Source organism: Chrysochloris asiatica, unplaced genomic scaffold (genome assembly GCF_000296735.1).
Source record: "Chrysochloris asiatica unplaced genomic scaffold, ChrAsi1.0 scaffold00246, whole genome shotgun sequence".
Lineage (NCBI taxonomy): Eukaryota > Metazoa > Chordata > Mammalia > Afrosoricida > Chrysochloridae > Chrysochloris > Chrysochloris asiatica.
The window spans coordinates 1404759-1425251 of NW_006408764.1; the positions used below are offsets into that span (position 1 = coordinate 1404759).

At 51.2% G+C, this 20493-nt stretch overlaps 2 protein-coding genes across 3 annotated transcripts in view; one reads left to right on the forward strand and one right to left on the reverse strand.

The window, feature by feature from the left end:
* Positions 1–3199: 3199 nt before the first annotated feature.
* HEMK1 (HemK methyltransferase family member 1) lies at positions 3200–11906 on the reverse strand. The gene is made up of 10 exons (XM_006873645.1): positions 11691–11906; positions 11079–11170; positions 10733–10826; positions 5803–5937; positions 5482–5546; positions 5180–5229; positions 4539–4647; positions 3707–3802; positions 3433–3546; positions 3200–3281 (listed from the first exon to the last, which is right to left on the reverse strand). Exons 1-10 carry the CDS (start codon positions 11904–11906, stop codon positions 3200–3202), a joined length of 1053 nt encoding a protein of 350 aa, XP_006873707.1.
* A 5284-nt stretch (positions 11907–17190) lies between these two features.
* LOC102837401 (chromosome unknown open reading frame, human C3orf18) overlaps positions 17191–20493 on the forward strand; it is a 6390-nt gene continuing 3087 nt past the window's right edge. The window contains exon 1 of one of the 2 annotated variants that reach the window (XM_006873561.1): positions 17191–17424. In XM_006873561.1, the coding sequence (XP_006873623.1) occupies positions 17191–17424 (234 nt within the window). The remainder of the gene's footprint in view (positions 17425–20493) is intronic. The other variant, XM_006873562.1, reaches the window with a different exon arrangement.

The window sequence follows — 20493 nt, forward strand, 5'->3', positions numbered from 1 at the left end:
AGGGGATTATAATCAATGTAATGAAACAAGGTATATGATTTGTTGAATGTAAAACTGATGATATGCCCTGTAAACTTTCACTCAATCCACAATAAAATCCTTAAAAAAAAAACCCAAAAGAACCCTATGGAGCAGTTTTACTCTGGTGTATAAGGTTGCTGAGTCAGAATCAACTCTACAACAGTGTTTGGTTTTGGTGGTTGAAAGGGACATTCATGGTACACTGCCTGGGCAAAGGGAAGGAAGGAGTCCAGTTTGGTGGAGAAAAGAATGTGAAGGTAACAGGGAAAGACATAATGCTCTGCAGGGGATAAAGGTTTTCCCACCCCAAGTCATGAGGGTTTGAGCAGTTCTCAAACCCTGTCAGTCCTGGAACACTTTGTTCTGATGGAAGCTTACTCAGAGCTTACTGATGGGGTCTTGGGAGGAGTCCCAAGGTCTTTCTTATAGCTGTCCTCCCCTACCTCTTCCAACCTGGACACTGCAGAACATAGAAACCACTGAGATTGGGAAGCCAACCAAGGGTTTAGGACAGCTGAGGTGGTCTGGAGTCCAGATGGAAATGGCCAAGCAAGGAAGGTGCATTTATTATAGTTATGGACTAGGGGACACATTTCAATAAAACAGCTGGATGGTCCCCAGGGAGAGACCTATATGCAACTGGGAAAAGCATCCAACTGGGAAGTAAGGTCTTAATCTCCCCAGAAGGGTGAAACTACTTTTCCAGTGTGCACCCAGCAGGGATCCTGCACAGTCAGCCCATGCTCTGGGTTCCACCATCAGCTCTATGTTCTGCTGCTCTACCTCTATGATACAAGGAGAGAAGGAAGCACAAGTTTTAGAAGGGAAGGAGAGGATCGAACAGGCAAGCAGCTTACTGAACTGGAGCTCCTGGCTGTCCTGTCCTAGGCCTTGGGGCCCTTGGTTGGACCTTGTGAGAGGAAGAGGAAGGAGGTGCTGAGGGGAGGTCCTGGGCTGCCAGCCTACCAGCCTCTTAATGGCTCCATCTCTAGAGGACAGAGAGAAGTCCACATCCCCAGAGAGACATCCCACCTGCCTTCCTCTCTGATTGCTCTTGTGGGAAGGTGTGGGTGCCAGGCACTAAACAGTCGTGGAGGGTGCAGAAACATCCTGTGCCCAGCCTCCAAGGCAGGAAATGAAAACACTCAAAATGGCCCATGAAAGAAACACCCCAAGGGCTCCTCAACAACCATTCAGTGTGATAAAGCACTTTGTCTCGTTTCTCAGGCTTGGGATTGAGCTCTGAGGAAAGTGAAGTCATCTGCTCAGGGTCACAACCTAGTGAGGGACGAACCTCAGATCTGAACTCAGATGTGGCTACAACATTGGGGCTCAAATGCTAGTAGCTGTGGGCTTGAGGTCACAGCCTGCCAATCTACTTGGCCTGAACCTCTTTCCCCATGAAGTCAAATTCTGTAGTTTGTTGGAAATGAAGTTGTCCCTAAAGATGGTTTCAGCTCCCGTGACCCCCAGCTGCCAACATTGTCACTCCCTATGGTGGCATACCAAAGCTTGTCAAGGTTTTTCCTCAGTGATGGGCCCGAGGCCAAGAGGGTGAGAATGTTAGGGAAACAGTGCTGCTGAGGTGACCCAGGCTATGGGACAAGGAGGCAAAGGATCACCATGAGTGTCAGGGCAGCCATCCTGAGATGCTGCTACAGGCACCAAGAGTGGAGAGGTACAAGCAGGAGAAGAGAGGATAACTCTTGTTGCAGGAAGAGGATTATAATTATTGAGACATGTATAATTTGTTGAATGTAAAGCTGATGATCTTGTCTACAAATCTTCACTCAATTCACAACAAAAAGGTTTTTTTTAAAAAAAACAAAACAGGAGTAAGTCTCTCAGGCTGGGTATGACCCCAGAAACAAAGACTTTCCAGAGGCAAGAACCTTAACTTCTCTTCTCCACTTGCCCATCTCCCACCATGGGACCTCAGGCAGGCCATATCTTCTGTTGGAGCCTCAGTCTCCTTGCCTGAAGAGTGGGCATGCAGAGGCTAGCCTGCACTATCTACTTGGCTGACAAAGTAAACTGAGGCTGCCACCTCATAATGGCCTTGGAGCCAGAGAGCCAACTTCTCAGGGAAAGAAGTTGCCTGAGGCTTCACTGCAAGACACAACCCTGAGACCCAGGTCTCCTGGTTTCAGCAGAGGATAAAGTCAGTCAGACTACACTGCCTCCAGTTACCACGCCACCATGTCAGGCCCTTGAAATTGCCTGGGCAGGGTGTTAGGCAGAAAGAGCCAGTTTGGTCTGCCACACCCCTCAGTACCCATCTGATAATTGCAGACTTACACTGGCCCCTACCAACCTGCGGACTTCCTATCTTTAGTCTTCCTGACAGCCATGGATCTGCACAGACCAGGGCTGGAGTAGAGGTTACAACCTGGAACCCACTCTGCCTTGGCTTATCATTCTCCTCAGCCCCAACCAGGGACAGGTGAGTTACTTAACACCCCAAGGATGGCTTGGAAGGGATGTTTCAACTACAAGCTTTGGGAATAAAAAGTGAGCAAAAGTCCTGCTCACTCCTCACTGGCTCAAGCCAGTGACTGTGAATATGTGGTCCCAGAAACGTACAGACTTTTAGTCTTGTCACTCTAAGGAAGGAGGAGCCACCTGGGAATTGAAACTGAGACAAGGTTTCTGTGCTCCAAGCCCAGAACTGATCAGGAGAGTGCGTTGGGTGCATCTAGGGCAGTGGGGGACCAAGTCAATCAGTGCCCAGTCCCAAAGCACTCAAGACCAGGAATACCCATGTGCCTCCTCCACACTGCTCCCTGCTGGGGCAGAAGAAAGCCCACATATAAGAGTTACAAAAACTTAGGTCACTATTTATTGGTTTCTACTGGTCAGATATCCTAATACTTCCCCAACAACTCTGGGAGGGTGGCATTGGGATATTCCTGTTCCACCAGCAGAGATACTGAGCATCTGCCCTCAGCCACAATAGGATGGAGCCAGAGTAGGAACCCAGGTCACAGATTCTGAACTGGGCTGTGAATGCTTCTGCTCTTTACTGCCTCAGTAAGGATATACCCACTCTGGCCTCAACCCACTAGTCTTCAAGAAACATAGAACATGGGGAGTTACAGAGCTGTAAGAAGCGCTGGGAACACCTAGAATTCTGAAACGGATCATCCACCTTCTTCGGGGCAGCATTCCGGAAAAAAACTCAGGCAAGCTGGAGCCCTGGCCAGGCGTTCTCAGGGGAATCAAACTGGGGCCCAGACTTCCGAATATGCATGAACCGGGGCCTGAAGAGACATGGATGAGGGCCCATTATTTGCCTGGACCTCAGGGATGAGTGGGGAGTTGGAATAGCTGGAACCATATTCTGGCCTCAGTCATTCCAGGCAGCACACGTGGGGATGGCCTGGGGGCTGTGAGAAGTAGGTAGAGCCTCACCGCCCACAGAAATCCTTGCGCACAGCCATGAGCTCGAGGTGCAGGTCAGGCTGGCTCCGGAGCCAGCTGCCAACAAGTCCTGGGTGCCTGGGATCCACTTCCAAGAAGATGCTACTACAGAGGAGAGACAGAAACAATTAGGTTCAACTAGGCAGGACCAGGACAGGCACTCCTGGGTTTCCAGGTCTGGGAAGGGCAGCCAGGAATGCCCACTACTTACTGGGAGGGAAGGAGACTACTGGGAATAGACCCAGGAGACCCACTTCACCCATACCCTGAGTTCTTCAAGAGTCGGGACGCCAGGGCTAGGATGTGGATGATGACGTTCATGCCCTCCTTTCCACCGTCAAGGGCTGCTGGGTCTTCATAGCTGAAGTGAGGACAGTGGTAGGTGAGAGCCTGGATGAAAAAGTGTCTGAAAGTATGGAGGAAGGGGCCCTATTGAACTCACGCTCTGAGCTGAGAGGCAAATCTGAGGACTTACAAGAAGAGGACTCAAGTGGATGGCAGCTCGTATCCCTTTGCCTCCTGCAGGTAAAACCCTCACATACACTCAATGAATCCCATCTACAGACAGTCTGGGTCAGAAATGCCCTCTCCCATTATCCTCCCCGACCCAGATACTCCTGGGCTCCCCCTTGTTCTTTGTCCCTATTTGGGAACAGGATGGCACAGGGCAAAGCCTGGAGTAGGGTTCTGGTCCCAGCTTTCTCCATGAGGTCTTGGACAAGGTGCCTTCCCTCTCTGGTTCTCAGACTTCTGTACAATGCTACTTTCTGTGTGGAGTACCCTGAGACAATAACAGCCCTCATTTCCTGAGCACTTATTAGGAGCTCTGTTCCAGTCACCCCAGGCTTCCTTCATCACTGAGTCCTCACTTTATGCAAGGCTCTGCCACTCCCCCTTTTACAGGTGGGAAACTGAGGCTCCTAGAGTTTCAGGAGTCACCCAGTGGTCTTCAGTGGAAGGCATAAACTGAACCCAGAGAGGTCTTCAGGCTGTAAAGTGCACCCTTTCTACACCACCGCCCGCTTTGGCCCCCACCCTCCTGCCCCTCTCACTAGGCCTTCTCAAGCCTGGCTTCCCCACCTTGCCCCACTCAGCACCTGAGGATCTCAGGAGCCAGATGCTCCATGTCTTGGTGGAAGATGTAGGGAGGGTTGCTGACTACCAGGTCCACAGGGCCCCAGGGAAGAAGGTGAGCCCAGCTCCTCTCTGTGGTCAGAGAAGACATACATCAGGGACTGATCCACGAAGAGAAAAGACATGGCTGTTCCACTTACCACCATACTTTTGAGTAAACAGCCTCTCCCCACAGCCATGCCTTGGTCCTGTCTCTGGACCTGATAAGCAAGCCTTGCAGAATGGTGCCCAGAATCCCCAGTTGGCAGCCTAGCTGGAAGCATCCATGATCTGTCATGATAACACTTCACCTGAAATATCCTTGTCCTCTCCTCTTCCTGTCAAAAACCTGTTTAATAGTCCAGACTCAAGTGACGCCTCCAGGAAGCCCTTTCTGATTGCCTGCATCCTCTTCTGTGGCCCCACTGGACTAACAGGGACAAGACCTAGTTAAACTCATTAGCTACAGGGGATTCAGAAGGTCAGAAGGGCCCTGTGACTGATCCCCTCACAGGTCAGCTCAGCCTAGAAGACACATGTGGCAACCGCAACGTGTCTGTGCTTAGCAAGGAACAGTGCCTGTATCCAAAACCCCTTCCCCAGAGAAGATGGGTGGGGAGGTTACCTAAAGTCACATCAAGGAGGACAATCCGAATTCTGTCCTGCAACTGAAGCCTAGAGAGATGTGGAGAGGGGATAGCATGAACATGGAGGCCAGGCTCCTCCCCTTGGCTACAAGGGCCCAAAGGGACAACGACCCCTTCCTGGACAAGCAAGATACTCAGTGCCCACCACCCATCCTCACTACTTCCACCATATTTTAGGAGTGGAAATTAGACATCCAGGGGTTTGATCCTGGACAGGAGTTGAGATCAAGGCCCAAAGTTCACCCCTCACCCTGCACCCCCCAGCCTCTAGTTGTCCTACCTATGAGCATTCTCGTGGGTCAAGCAGATGGCGGCCTCCGCCTTATCCACAGCAATGATACGGCTCTGTTCCAAGAACAAAGAAGGGCATGTGGACTGAGTGGAGCCTGGGGAGGCCAGGTTTGTAGAGCAGAGCCCTCCCTTAAACCCCTGCCAGGAGAGGAGGGCAATGTTCAATAGCTCTTCCTACTCCAGAGAGCTAAAGCAGCCCTGTTGTCCCTCCTCTGATGCAATCCCCTCAGATGCTCCTGGCAGAGGGGTGGGAGGGACAGTAAGTATCAGCCTGCCTGGGGTGGGATATAGGGATCCAGAGGGGGCTCACCTGAGGGAGCTGGCTCAGCAAGCTGAGAGCAATGGCTCCTGATCCACAGCCTATCTCCAGGATGAGAGGGCCGCCTTGGGCATCCAATGCACAGGGCCTCTGGGCCTCCTCTTCCAGCACCCAGTCAACCAGCTCCTGTAGGCCAGAATGGTCTACATTAGAGTTGGTGCTGACCTGCCACTGGAGGTCTTGGCACAGAGGCCCAAGAACAGGTAGCCCTGTGTGTGTGAAAGGGGGAGAGGCCAATGCCTGACTGAACTCCATGGCCAGATGGGTCCATTGGAAGATCACCCTGCCGCTCCATGCCTCAGTTTCCCCACCTGTAAAACTGAGCACCATTGAGAATAATCCACGAATCAGGGTGTGGTGGGGACTACATGGAACTGCACTCATGAAATACTGATCCTAGAATCTGGTCCATAGTAAGTACTCAATAAACCTCAGTTATGGACCTGGTGTGGCAGTGCAGGATAAAAACTGAACTGCTAACCACAAGGTAGTCAGTTCAAACCTATCAGCCACTCCATAGAAACCCTATACAGGTTGCTATGAGTCTGAATCGACTTGATAGCACTTAACAACAACAGGACAACATAGTTAATTAGCATATCATAGTCCACAAAGACAATGTTTTACAATCTACTTTGATGAATAGCAACTAGGGTCTTAAAAGTTCACAAGTAGCCAGCTAAGGTGCAGCACTTGATCTCTCCCTGTCTAGAAGAGCGAAGAAAATTTAAGATGTACAGAAACAATTTGTCCAGTGAATTACTGGACTATGCTGACATCGGTCTCCACAACCTGACACCAGAAGAACTAGATGGTACCTGGCTACCACTCCAATTGCTCTAAAATGAATCATATTAGAAGGTCCTGGATAGAGTGACAGAAAAATGTCGAACACAATCTCAAAATTATTTAAAAAAAAAACAAAAAAACAGGCTCACTGGCCAGATACACTGGTGAAACCCCCGAGACTATGGCCCTAAGTCACTTTTCAAGTCAGGACCTGAACTCACCTCCATGAGCTCAATTTTCAGCCACATAAGACAGGTGTAGAAGGGGGACAATAACACCAATGAGGTGTGCACACCTTAGAAAAATCAATCATTTGAGATTAAAAAGGGCAGCATTTACCCAAGGACAAAGTTCAGAAGAACTAGGAGAGGAGGAGGAACAGAAAAGTAAACACATGGAAGAAGCAGGGTGAGTGATGTCACACTGTGGGGACTGCAATCAATGAGATGAAACACAATGTGTAGGAACTGCTGAATGGAAAACTGACGTGGTCTGTAAACCTTCACCCAATTCACAAATTAAAAAAAAAACAACCCACAGAAACAAACATCCTCTTATTTCATGTTGATGAATATTTGCAACAGACAATTCTTGGGCACTCCCTCTGCATCAGGCCCTACTTCCAGAGCTTTCCCTACATCAACCTCTAGGAAACTGAGACCCAGGGATCAAGGCCCTGCCTGGAGCCTGGCCTATAGCTCATGGCGCCAGGAATCAAATTTGTGAGACCAGGGGCCCCTGGGTGATGTCAGGCGTCTCCAAGGCCAAAAGGACAGGGAATTCCTTCATTGGGGAAGGGAAGGCATTAACTCTGCCCAAGCCCCATATGTGAAAGAGGCTGTGGATGCATGGAGTAGGCATAAGGGGTCTGGGCACGGGAGCCTTATTGCACTGTGCCTGCCTCAGTGGCAGGTAGGTACTTTTACTATGGAAAAAGAGTTTCAGGTCTCTCCACCCACTTGAAATCAGCAGGGACTGAACATAGAAGCCAGTGTAGGAGGGGCATGGGGGAGATGACTGCTGCTCCCCAACTGATACTGCAGAAATGTTTCCAACCCACGCTGGGGGAGGGGACACTGAGTGGCTGTGTGGAGCAGGGAAAGGGTAGGTCAGCCTCTTCTCAAAGGTGTCCCATGGATGTGGCAAAAGCCCTTCTTCCTGAAGGTTCTAGAGTCCCAGCTCTCAAGTAGGAATGGGTTAGAGATGGGGCCGGGTTTTAGCAAGTAGGTATTTCAGTCAACTGAAAAGGGCTAGCTCCTCCAGAAAGACTTACTTGAAACTCTCACCTTCAAACTCCTTCTACCACAGCTTTCCCCACCCTGAGTCTAAAGCCTGGGTTGGGGTTAATCTCCCATCAAACCAAAGACTCCACTGTGGAAAGGCCTGTAGTCTGGCCCATCATAGTATGTTCCACACATCCAGGGTACGGCCTAGGGAGGGACCTCTGGGCTACTTCACAAGTTCTTGGTGGCCCCAGGAAGCCACCCTCTGAAGCTCAGAGCGCCTGATCCCCTCAGAATTTCAATGCCACTAGCCAGGATCCAATCGAGCAGAGGTCACCATGTCTCTTAGACCCATTTTCCATATGTGCTAAGTCCCAAAAAGCATCCTACCCCTTAGCGTCCCCCAGCCACGAAAGCAAAGTTACCAATTCTAAGGGCAGCAAGTTCACAGTAGCAGATCTTCGCCAGCAGGTTCAACCTTCCCTGTTCAAAGTCCCTCTGCACCAAATCAACTGCTGCCTGCCAAGTGCAAGGGAGCCTGTCTCCAGCAGAAGAGGGTTTCCCTCAACCCCTCCCATTGGTCCTGAGCTAGGCACTGCTAGAGACCACTGGGTGCTAAGCAAGCAGGGCAAGTAAGGCTGGGACTGGCAGAAACTAGCAGTCCAGGTTGCAGGTGAGAACCTGTGGTCTCAGTGGTGAGGTCACGTGTGGAGAGGCCAGCAGGGTGTCCAGGACTTGTCAAGGGTGTGAGTGTCACTTGGTTTCCCAGCCACAGACAGACCTATTCTGGCCAGAGGAAGACCCTTCAGGCAGCCACACTGGCTAGCCACCTCAGAGAGATACCCCTGACCTCAGACAAACCACAGGTGTGGACGGCCAGCTCAGGCCAGGTGTGAGGCTGAGAGACTGTTCCTCAGTCCCATCAGCGCCCGGCCTCTCCATTACATACCAGACCACAGGATGCTCATGTTGGTTGTGGGTACCCTGAGGGGAGGCCACCCCCAAGAAGATCAGAAACTTTTCTCCCACCTATTGTAGTGAGTCCCTCAGGCCTGAAGCTAGCAGCTCTTTGTGGGAAGCTGAGAGCTGAGCTGGTCACAGGCCCAGAGAACCTTATACAAGTGAACATGGTAAGAATCCAAGAACACATCAGGGTACAGAGAGGACGCAGGCTGCCTGCAGCCTCGACCCTAACATACCCTCAAGTTGACCCCACTGTCTCGGCAGAACCTGAATACCACAACCACCCTCCAGAAGGATGGTAACCCTGATGGGGCTGCCACAGAAAGTTGGAATTGCCTACAAATCACAGACAAAGCACCCACAGCACCTCATCTTACCAGGCGAGTCAGAATTATGCAAACCTGCAGCCTTAAGTTTCCTACTCCATAAACTGCCTAGCCAGCATGGAGCCAACTTCCCACCCCAAACAAAAACCCAACTCGCCCAGCCCACTTGCCACCTGCAACTTTGTACTTCAGACTTCTGTACCTATCATCAGAAACATGATTCCTCCCCTGCACCCAGTCTCCACTCTCCCTGCCACAGGCCATGTCCTCTTTAGTTCTTGGTAAGACGCCCTTTAATGTGGCTTCACATTGGTGCAAACCTGGCAAGTTCTCAGAAATGTCTGTACAGTGAGGCAAGGCCCTGACCTCCCAACCACAGCCCTCGCCCCTGCTGCAGGGCTGCTCTGCACGACCAGACACACCCAGGAAAGGGGTGGGCCACATGGGAGCCGGAAGTCCACACCTCACATTCAGAACCCCAAAATGCAAGACTAGTGGTAGGTCACCTCTGTAGGACCGAGGTCACCATGGTGGCTGCCCTCCCATGCCCTGACCCTTGGCTGCCTCACGGGTGGTGAGTGACCTCCTGCCAAAGGTCACACAGGCAAGGGAGCTATCAAAAGCCTGCAGGTGGCAGGTCACATCCTGCCAATTTCAGGTGGGGCAGCCTCATGTGAGTTGTGGGGGCTCAACCTCGGAACCTGGTGCTGTCCTCTTGTTGCTCTACCTGGTTGCCCTGGGACTTTAGCAAGGCCTCAGATTCTCTGGGCAGTGAGGCAAGGACCTATCCTCCCAACTTCAAGATGTGGGAGTGAGAGGGGACAGAGCATGTCTTGGCTGGGCAGAGACTGGAGGAGTGAGGAAGGGCTCCATGTCCTTGCCTGGGACAGGTGGATGGAGCCTGTCCTTTCCTTGCCTAGGGTGCCTGATATCCTTCCAGAAATAATCCTTACAACCTGCCCAGCTTCCGTCATGCCCCTCACTTGAGTTGCTCTCTGTTGATCTCAGCTCTGTCACTTTCAAGGTCAACGAGAGGCTTAGAAGAATCACAGAAAGCATCCCCTCAGGATCGGGGCTTCACCTAAGGACCGCATGTAGGTCATACACTCCTAGTTCTAATAATTTGGGGGATAAGCACAGGTGATTACTTGACCAGAGAGTTGATTTATAAGGACAACTGAATAATAGATTCTCTGGTCTAGAGGCTCAACCCTCTCATCATCTGGACCAAAGTGGGTAGTGGTTTGTCCAAGGTTACACAGCTGAGACTGGACCTTTAGCTCTCTGAGACCTGGAGCTCTTTGAGATTCACCCATGCATCCTGAGAACTGCAGGGGGTTGTTTCCCATAGGCTGGGTGGGTCTTGGGACCTTCCTGGATCCTGGAAAAGGTCCCAGGAAAATGACAGGAACACTCAGTGAGCAGCACCAGTTGGAATACCCTGAGCAGGATCAGAAGAGGACAGTCAAGAGGAACAGTGGGAGACACTGAAAGGAAAGGCACTGTCCAGGAACACAGCAGACATGGAGCCTCAGTGCCCCCTGGAGGAAATCTAGGGAAAGACAAGTGCTCAGAACTCCATAAACTTCATCCTGTCCTGCCCTGCCCAGTTGAACTCACCTCTGTCTCTGGCCGAGGGATGAACACTGGGGGTGCCATCTTCAGATTGAGGCCCTGGAAGTCCCACTCCCCAAGGATGTACTGAACCGGCATCCTGCAAAAGATGATACTGAGAACAGAGCCAAAATCGGCACAATCACACTTGGGTTACGGGATATCACTAGTGGCCAAACGTGTCTCCTGTGCCCTGGACTCCTGGCCAAGGCCTTTTATCCTTCCCTCCATTCTCATTCACTGCCCTGATACCTCCCAAGTCTTTGAACATGTTCCTTCTCCCTTGGACTTCATGGGATTGGGGGATCCCAGCATCTCACACAGAGCCCAGTCTTAGACCATGGGTACTCACCTCTGTAATCTGTGACTACTCATCTCCTGGACACACTGTAGCTGTTGAGGAGTCAAGGACTGGGTCCAAAGTGCTGGCCTCAGGCTCTGAAACTGATCCCAAAGAGACTATAAGTGGCTGGTTCTAGGAGCCCAAGAATCCCAACCGGATTTCTTATGTGGACATTTCTTATATGGCCATTTTGGTCCTTGAACCCCTGTGCCCAGGTGCCACAACAGTTTGTTGGATGAATGAATAAACATCTGCCTAAGACATTTCTTCAAGGACCCCTGAAAGCATAATGGATTACAAGCTGGGCTGCTAATCATAAAGTCAATAGTTGGAAGCTGTCAGTTGCTCAGTAGGAGAAAGATGAGGCTTTCTGCTCCAGTAAAATTTACAGCTTCTGAAACCCTATACAGGGTCGCTATGAGTTGGAACTGACTTGATGGTACACAACCACCACCACCACCAAGACATTCCTTTGGAAAAATCCCATCAGTCTCAGCTAAGCCGAGGGACATATAAATGACTATAGCTGATGAGCCCCCGTCTCATTGAGACAGAAAAGCCTAGATGTCTTTTCCCCAGGGTCCTCTCTTTCCACACCCTTCTGACAACACTGCACTTAACTGTTTGGGCTCCAAGGACATGAGCCACGATGTACTCACTGGATTCCCGTGCCTCAGGGATGCCTTTCTCTTCAAAGACTGCTGCCCAGTGACTAACCAGTTCTGTGGCACTCATCAGCCTAACTAGAGGTGCATGGGGTGCCCATGAGCCCCAGATGCCTCCTTTCCTTCTCGGACCAGGCAAGAGGGTCCACAGAATTCTACCCCAAACCTTCATGTCTCAGGGAAAGATTGTCCTCAGCACTCCCAAGTCCCCAAGTCTTTCTTGTGATGTCAGCCACTGAGGTGGGCTCTGAAGGTGTCACTTGTCCCAGACAGGTGGAGATAGCGAGATCACAGGCTCCAGCTTCCCAAAGCGGCTATGGTTCTCAGATGTTGCTGCCACCCTGGAATGGGGGAAACCAGAAAGTGCTTCAACTTTGAGAGACTTCCACCTCTACCCCATGCAGGCCTAGAACTTGCTTTCCACCCACTGCCTGAGAGGAGTCACGCTCTTGCTCCATTTTAGATCTTCACCCATCCATTTGATTCCTGGCCAGTTATGTTTTGAGTTAAATGTTTTGTATTTTCTTAATGTTTCTTGAAGAGGGATGAACCCATAACTCAGTCCCTGCTAAAAGTCCTGGTGTTGAGTGGGGCATAGGTTTTAGGCTTAGACAGATCATCATTTGACCCTGCATATGTGACCTTGAGCAAGCCATTATTTGAATTTGTTTCATCAGTAAAATGGTAAGAGTAACACCAACCCCACAGTGAACAGTACACTAGCCAGTGAATGTCAAGGCCCAGCTGGGAGCTCAGCACAAAGCAGGAACTTAATGTCACATACTCCCAAATAATATTACGAAAAGAAGGCGAGTGCCTTTGTTTGAGAGCTTTGCGTCACACATTTTGCATGTACTGTCACTGAATGCTAAAACTTGCCCCCAATTTAATCCATAATCCCAGCCGTCAGCATAAATTGCCAACCAACAACTTTTACAATTTTTGTTAATTTTACATTTAAATTGTCACGAACAAGCTTAACTAAGAATGTAGTTGAAAATCAATCACTAGTCCCTTTCTTTCTAAGATATAAACAAGCATTTATTTATACAGCATATGCTGACTGCAAGCTCTTCAGAGACAAGAAACCTCCATCTCAGAGAAGAAACAGAAGCTCCGAGAGTGGAGGCCAGTTAGGGAACGTTCCAGGCAGAACACAATTTCGGATTAGGTAGATTCCAGAGGCAGCTCTGTTCACCTGCGCGCTGCCACCTGAGGAGCCGAGGGTTGAAAACAGTGGGCGTGGCCTCCCTTTCAGCTCCGAATGACAGCGTTAGTGAGCCAGGAGGGGTGGCCTCCTACTCGGGCCAGTTTCTCCATCAGTACTATGGGAAATGGGGCCGTCCAGGCCTTAAGAGCACTGCAAGTCCAGGCACCACCACTTCGATCTCACCTCTAGTCCATACCTGCCCGAGGGAATGCCCTACGCGCCCTCCAGCGACCGCTCTCCGGCGTGGAGAAACTGTCTCTTGTCAAGTCCTTGAGCGTGCGCGTCCTGCGGTGTGCTCCCTCAAATACCCGTTTCCGGAATAGGTGCAGCCGATAAGGGCTCGGGCGGCCCCCACCACCTCGGCTCCAGAGTTCCTAGGGTCGCCAGATTCCAGCAGGAAGGCTGCGAACGCAATGTCCACTACGCCCGCAAGTCCATGGGTGGGAAAGGCGTAGATGTATGAGTGGTTGCTCCCTGGAGCCCAGACTCGCAGAGCTTTCCGAAGGTCTTGGCCGGAATATGACTCCAGCCCACCACGACTGTTCGGAGACAGTGTTCAGAGGTGGGGACAGAATCCAGTGTAGGCAGAACCCTAGAGTAGACAGCACGTCACTAGCTACCTGTGGGCGGGGCCCGACGTCTAGGGGCGTGGTCTATCATGGCCCCTGGGCCTGGTGGAAAAAGCGCCTGGGCAGGGCCTAATGCTGGGGGAGGAATGCAAAGTCCCCGAGCTGGTCAAAGGTAGTTGTGGCCCGAGCGAGCGAGGGAGCGCAACAGGGACCAGTGGCGACTGGATCGCATTATCATTCCAGTTCCTTTCATTCCGAACACTTTGGGTCAGACTGTTTAGGGTTTGACGCAGGGTGTTCGAACCTCGACTCTGGAGATCTAGGTTCAAATCCTGCCTGATTGTTACTAACTTGTTGCTAACTTGGATTTTGTTTACGTGCCCAGCTCTCACTCAGTTTCTTCTCTAAAAACCAGGTCATGACAATGCCCTGTAAAGTGTAGACTGCCGAGCCTCCTCATCAAAATATACTGGGAAAGGGAGCACTTATTAAACTGAGATTCGTGGCTCAGTTCAAAACACAGGTAGAAGAATTGATGCTTTTGAGTTATGGTGTTGGAGGAGAATATTAAAAGTGCATGGGCTGCCAAAAGAACCAACAGATCTATGTTGGAAGAAGTGCAACCAGAGTGCTCCTTTGAGGCCAGGATGGCCAAACTTCATATCTCATACTTCGGACATATTGTCAAAAGGGACCAGTCGCTGGAGAAGGATACCATGTTTGGTAAGGTGGAGGGTCAGAGAAAAAGAGGAAGACCCCCAGAGAGATGGATTGGCCAAGTGGCAGCATCAATGGGCTCAAGCGTGGCAATGATAGTGAGGTTGGCCTGGGACCGGGCAGTGTTACGTTCTGTTGTGCATAGGGTCGCTATGAGTCGGTACCGACTCAATGGCACCTAACAACAACTTAGGGTGACTCCTGTTGTGGCGCTGTAGGATCAGCACTGGACGAACCACAAGGTCAGTAGTTCAAACCCACCAGCTGCTACTCGGAAACTATTCAGGGGCGCTATGAGTCGGAACCGACTGCATGACATTTAACAAGTCTAGGGTGAGGGTCATTTACGAAGAGTCCTCACATCCGAGCTCCATTAGAGCAGGAAGACTACGAGGCCTAGGGAGAGAAAGCAGCATGCACAAGGTCACAAAGTCAGTAGAATTCAACGCAGGTTCAAGGACTCCGAGTCCAGTGCTCTCCCCAAGCCTCCTTCGTGCGCCTGCGTTTGGGGGCGCGACTCTGCCCCGATGGGGGCGAACCCTGAACTACGTAGGGACCTGTGTTCTGGTCCGTGAAGGGCCTAGCAACCAGCCGGCTTTGACGCTGGTCGCGGGGGTTAGGAGTGATTGTGGAGGATTGCCACTCAGCTCCTGGCTCCCTCTGGAGGCGTATCCATATCCAAGTGACAGGCGAGCGGACCAATGGCGCGCGAATTCCAGGCCTGGCAGCCAATCCTAGGATAGGGGCGCAGAGCGGGCAGGGAGGCGGGGCGCTGGAGCATCTGGGACCCCCGGAGGCTGCTAGCTCGGCCCCACCCCCACCGTCGGTTCCAGCCGTGCCCACCCTGGTCTAAGCCGGCTGAGATGGTGCTAGCAGTTGCAGTGGGCCGTAGCGAATCCAGTTCACGACTTAGAGCGTGCAGAGAGGGAGGACCACGAGTCGAACCTGCCATCTCTGCCGACCCCAGGCCTCCGGGTTTCCCCAGCCCCAGTCTTGCGTACGCCTCCACCACCTCCAGCCTCTCCGACTGATTTCGGCGCCCCGGATTAAGTAAGTGCTGAGGTTGCCGCTTCTGTGGAAGGATGGAAGAATCAGTGTGGCGGAGGCGGGGATGGGGACTGGGGCAGGGAAGACTGGAGGACTTGGCAGAGCACGGTACTCGGATTCTCCGGAATCGGTACTCGGATTCTCCGGAATCGGGGTGCCGACTCTTTCATCCCAGTACTCCTCCCTTACCTTTCGGACTCAGAAGCAGTCCCAGGTAGTCCCCTTTGGATGGAAGCGTGAATTGAGCCGAAGAGCTGAGTTAAGGGTCCAGCCAAGGTCATACATAGGGTCAGTAGTCCAGCCTAGAAGAGAACTCAGGACTCACTCAGGCTAACTGGAAGGAGAGGGCAGAGACCTTGTCTCTCTGCCAGCCTTTCCCTTCCCTAAGGGGCCGTCAACCATGTGTGTGCACACCTCACACACACCCATACACAGGGAGGTATATATGCAGCCTTGAGCTGTACATCCTTCCGCTCTCCAGACCTTCCCATTTGCAGCTTGACAGGAACCCCTGTCCACCCCACCTTATCCTCTGACCTGGAAAGGCCTAAGTCACACCCTGGGCTGGGCACATCTCCTACCCACTACTCCAGGGGAAGAGGGATATGTCCTCAAAGTGGATATGTCCCCCTCACCTACCTCCCCATTCCTGGCAGCCCCCAGCCCTACTGAGGGGAGTCCAGTGATATGAGAAGCCTGCAGAGAAGTCCTGTGAAAGAACCTGACTTTCAGCCTCTCTTAACTATTTACATGTAGCCATACCACTCTCTCCATACCTGTCCCCATGGTTCTGGACCACACACCAGGTTGAGTCCAGAGGTCTCTGTGGCTCTGCTTTCTCAGATTTTTGTCCTGGCCAGAAGGAGACTATTTAACATTTATCAGGCACTTGTGTATAGGGGGAGGGGCTATGCTGAGCTAAGGCTTCTGGGGGAACTGGTTCATTTGGACATTTCTGTATTCTTATGGCCCTGAAAAGGCAGTCTTCTTAATATCCTTACGTTAGCCTTAGGAAACCGGAGATTCAGGAAGGTGCAGTGACTTTCCTAGGATCACCCAGCCAAGTAGCTGAGCTGGAATCAAAGCCAGGTTTGTCTGAATGGGGCAAGTGTTCTCCTTTCGGTAAGGAAAAAACTGTGGTATTTTTTTTCTCCAACCATTGGCGAGTGTTCAGGGGAAGAACTTTTTCTTGGACTGTTCCACTGCCTGTCACATCTTTCAAGTATGATCACTGTGATCACCTGATTCACAAACAGAGATATGTAAAGCTTCATTTTGTATTCTTAAATCCACATAAGGCATTGGCGGTTCAGTTGTAGAATTTTTGTACACCCTGGTTCCATTTCTGACCAGTGCATCTCCTGTGCAATCACCACCTGTCTGCAAACGGAGGCTTGAGTGTTGCTATGATGTTGAACAGATTTCGGTTGCACTTCCATACTAAGATGGACTAGGAAGAAAAGTGGTGATCTACTTGTGAAAATCAGCTGATAAAAGTCTCAAAGATCACAGCAGGCTGATATGCAAGGCATCATGGGATGGCAACATTTCATTCTGTTGTGCATGGGGTGACCATGAGTCAGAGGCTGACTCACAGCAGCTAACAACAGCAAATCCACACAGGGACCTTAGATATATAAAGCCAGTGTCCTCATGTCCCCTGGACTTGCTCTTACCATCAAACTTTCATTTCCCTTGGGTCTTTAGAAACTTGAGGGACTTCATCTCGCTGCTAAGCCACTATTCTAAGCCTCATGTTTTTTATTCTTTCTTTTCCAACATCCAGGGAAGCAGGGGATTCCCTTTATCTAAGGAGGTGGTGAAGACCACAGACTGGAGCACTCCTAATGTAGGAAGTGAGTGGGCAGACTGACCACAGGCAATCCCGTGAGAAGGACCCTGTTAGCATCGGCATGAACTCCAGGATCCCTTCCACTAGGGGCTGGTTCAGCAGTCACCCGCCTACATCTGAGCCTGACCTGGACCCTGCCACAGATGGACCAGCTTCTGAGCCCACCACCCTCAGCCCAGAAGCCACTAGCTTTAATGGCACCAGAATCCCTGACATGGTTGGTAGCACAGCTGGTGTGGGCACAATGCTTCTGTCCTTTGGGATCATCACAGTGATTGGCCTGACTGTGGCTATGGTAAGAGCAAGGGCAGGTTGGGTGGTCCAGGTGTCCCTTTGGTTGTGGGAGGATGGTCAGAGAACCTAATCAGAGGATATAGTTACTAAGTGCCTCAAGTTGGTACTGACTCATAGTGACCTTGTATAGGGTTTCTGAAGAGCGAATGGTGAACTTGAACGACCAATCTTGCGGTGCAAACTGACCTTGCAGTCCAGCACATTAACCCACAGTGCCACACCAGGACCCCAATCAGAGAATAGTTTTCTGTTAATGATAGTATAGTTTCTCCCTCCCCAAGGATTTGTACATTAAGGTCCAGTGAACAGAGTGGCTGCCTCCAGTTAAAAGAACCAGAGATGGTTCGGAGTAATACATGATATTTTGAACTGGAACATGAAGGCTGCATAGGAGTTGGCGAGGAGGGCATTACAGGTGAAGGGGCCTGATTGGCCAGTTTGTAGGCAGGCAGGAGGTTCTGAGAGCAGCAAGCAGAACACTGAGGCAAGTGGGCATGGGGGTACAATACGAGTAGAGGCCAGAGGAAGTTGGGATAGATTGTGGGCTGTGGAGTGTAGGTGGGATGGTCCAGGCATGACAGACATCCACAGGTAGTGTTCATTCATTTATTCATTTGACAATTATTTATTGGGTGCCAGCCCCAAACCAGGTCTTTAGGACTCAACAGGACCTGAGTCCTGAGACAATGTCCTGCTCTGTGTATCTTAGGGGGATAGGACACATAAAAACCAAGGACCCCAAGGGAAGCCTACAGAAATGGGGATGAGGGAAGGCTATTCCATGTTGGGTGGTCAAGGACAGCTGAGGAGGCCACATTAGAGCTGAGAGCTTAAGGTGGAGACGTGGCCTTGGTGTGATGAGAAGGGATGAAGATGGATAGCCCTCAGGACCAAGGTGAGCTGAAATAAGGGCTACAGGTATCCCCTAGTTATGGGGATGATGCCTCCAGATCTGCTGTCTACTTTGAGAATATGGATCACCCCCTGAGATGACACATAGACATTTGTAATGTCACTGAGGACCACTGCAGATTGTCCAGGCTAAAACCAGGAAGGGTAGAATGCACTAGAGGTCCCCCAGTGAGCATTCTGCCCACTGTCCCCCTGCCTCCAGGTTCTGATCACTGGCCTTGGGCTCAGAGCATGTTGTTCTGACAAATCGGGCTGTGGATGGGCCATCTACAGCCTGGCTGGAGCTGCTGTTAAAACAGGGTTGCCATATGGGCCCCCCAGGCTCCAGATCATTGCCAGAGAATAACTGGCTGACAGAAAGCAGGGCCAGAATGCAGCACATGGACAGCAAGGCCAGGGCCCAAGAAAATCTGCTGAGTTGGAGGCAGGGGCAGGACACAATGTTGCAGCTAAATAGATTGAGACACCCTACCCAGAGGCAAGTGGGCCTGGAATCTGCCCTTGTAACTCTTTGGCAGGAACATTTGAAGGATCCAGTTGGATTTGGCTTTTTTCCAAAAAAGAGGTAAAGGTAGTAGAGGGCAGGAAGCAGTTCCTGCACCCAGGGCACAGGTTCGGAAGCATCCCCTGAGCGCTACTTCCTCTCTCCTCACACCAGCCCTGAGTCTTGCTGGGTACAGGAGTGAGAGACTGCCAGGCTCTGTGCCTCACACAGGAGGAAATTGTGCTTGGTGTCGCAGAAACAGGGGGAGGAGAGCTTCCTGGGGAAGTGGTGCTGAAGCTGGGCAATGAGAGATAGGGTATTTGGAAAGGGGGGTGGGGGTGGGGTGGGGACAGTTGGGAAGTGGGGGCAAAGGGGTGAAGGTTTCATAAAGTTTCTGGCTTCTCCTATATGACAGGGTAAGGAGAAGGGTTTGGGGAAGGGCTGAGAGGCCAGGGGAGCACAGGACACTGGGGTTGGGCTGGAGACATTCATTGAGGATGGGTGGGGCCTGGGTTGGAAAACCCCAGAGCGACTGCTGTATTCCTCCCAAAGGAGAAGGGGTTCCCATAAAACTTCTGGAGGTGATGGGGAACAAGGGGCATCCTGACTTCTTCCCAGGCCTTTGGGGTCCCCCAGGAGTACTCAGCAGAAGGAATTCTAGACCAAGTTATGAATAGGCTACCAAAGGTATAGGAGTTCTAGAGGGTTTGGGACAAACCCTAGGGACGTGGCTTTCCCCCAGACAGAAGTAGGTGTGCCCCTGGTGGTTGGAAACTGCCAGTGTGGGAAGGAGCAAGATGGTGACAGAAGTTCCTGGAGTAGCCCTCCCTGGGCAGTTACCTGAGTTTCATCCCCACCCTCCTTTCCTCAGTATTTTATACTCAGCATTTTATACCTCTGTGCAGGATGTTCTGCTGTGGCCTAGAGACCCAGATGATTTCTCAGACTGCCTAGACCTGAATCTTCAAGTTGTACAGTGCGGACAAGATCCAGAGGGCTTCTTAGCTTCAGGGTTCTTAGGGGTCAGCTTGGGTTGATGTCCAGGGGCTCAAACCCTGGCACCCCCCACCCCCCGAGGGCCATCAACCTCCCAAGGAGCTAATACAGAGCTTTGCCTTGAGCCACTGCTGTGCCGAGTCTGGCTACTATGTATCCCCTGTTCTTGTCGCCCATACATGGCTTTGGACCTAGAAAGCTGGAGGTTTGTGAACATTGCTGAAGTCTTCCCCTCTCCCTTAAATTGTGCAGGAGTTATGGACAGGTGCTGAGTGGCTAGAACCACAGTCTGCTTGGAAAGAAGTGAGACCCCACCAGCCCAAAGGGCTGGCCTGACTTGGTGATCCTCAAGGGCAGGCTTGCTCCCACCTGTGAGTCTCAGTCCTGGTCTGGGCAATGTCAGCATCTAGTAAACATCAAAGGAGGATGTGGCTGTAGGACATAGGGTCACTGAGATGAGGGACCCATGGGTCTCCCATTCATTCATCTCACCTTGTTCCCATCTCAAGGTACTGCTGGATTCCTCCAGGGCTCCTTTCCATTGGTCACTGCTCTTTCTCTTTTTTTTTTTTTAATTAAATGTTTTTATTTTGGATTGAGTGACAGTTTACAGGGCACATCATCAGCTTCACATTCAACCATTCATATAGCTTGTTTCATTACATTGATTATTATCCC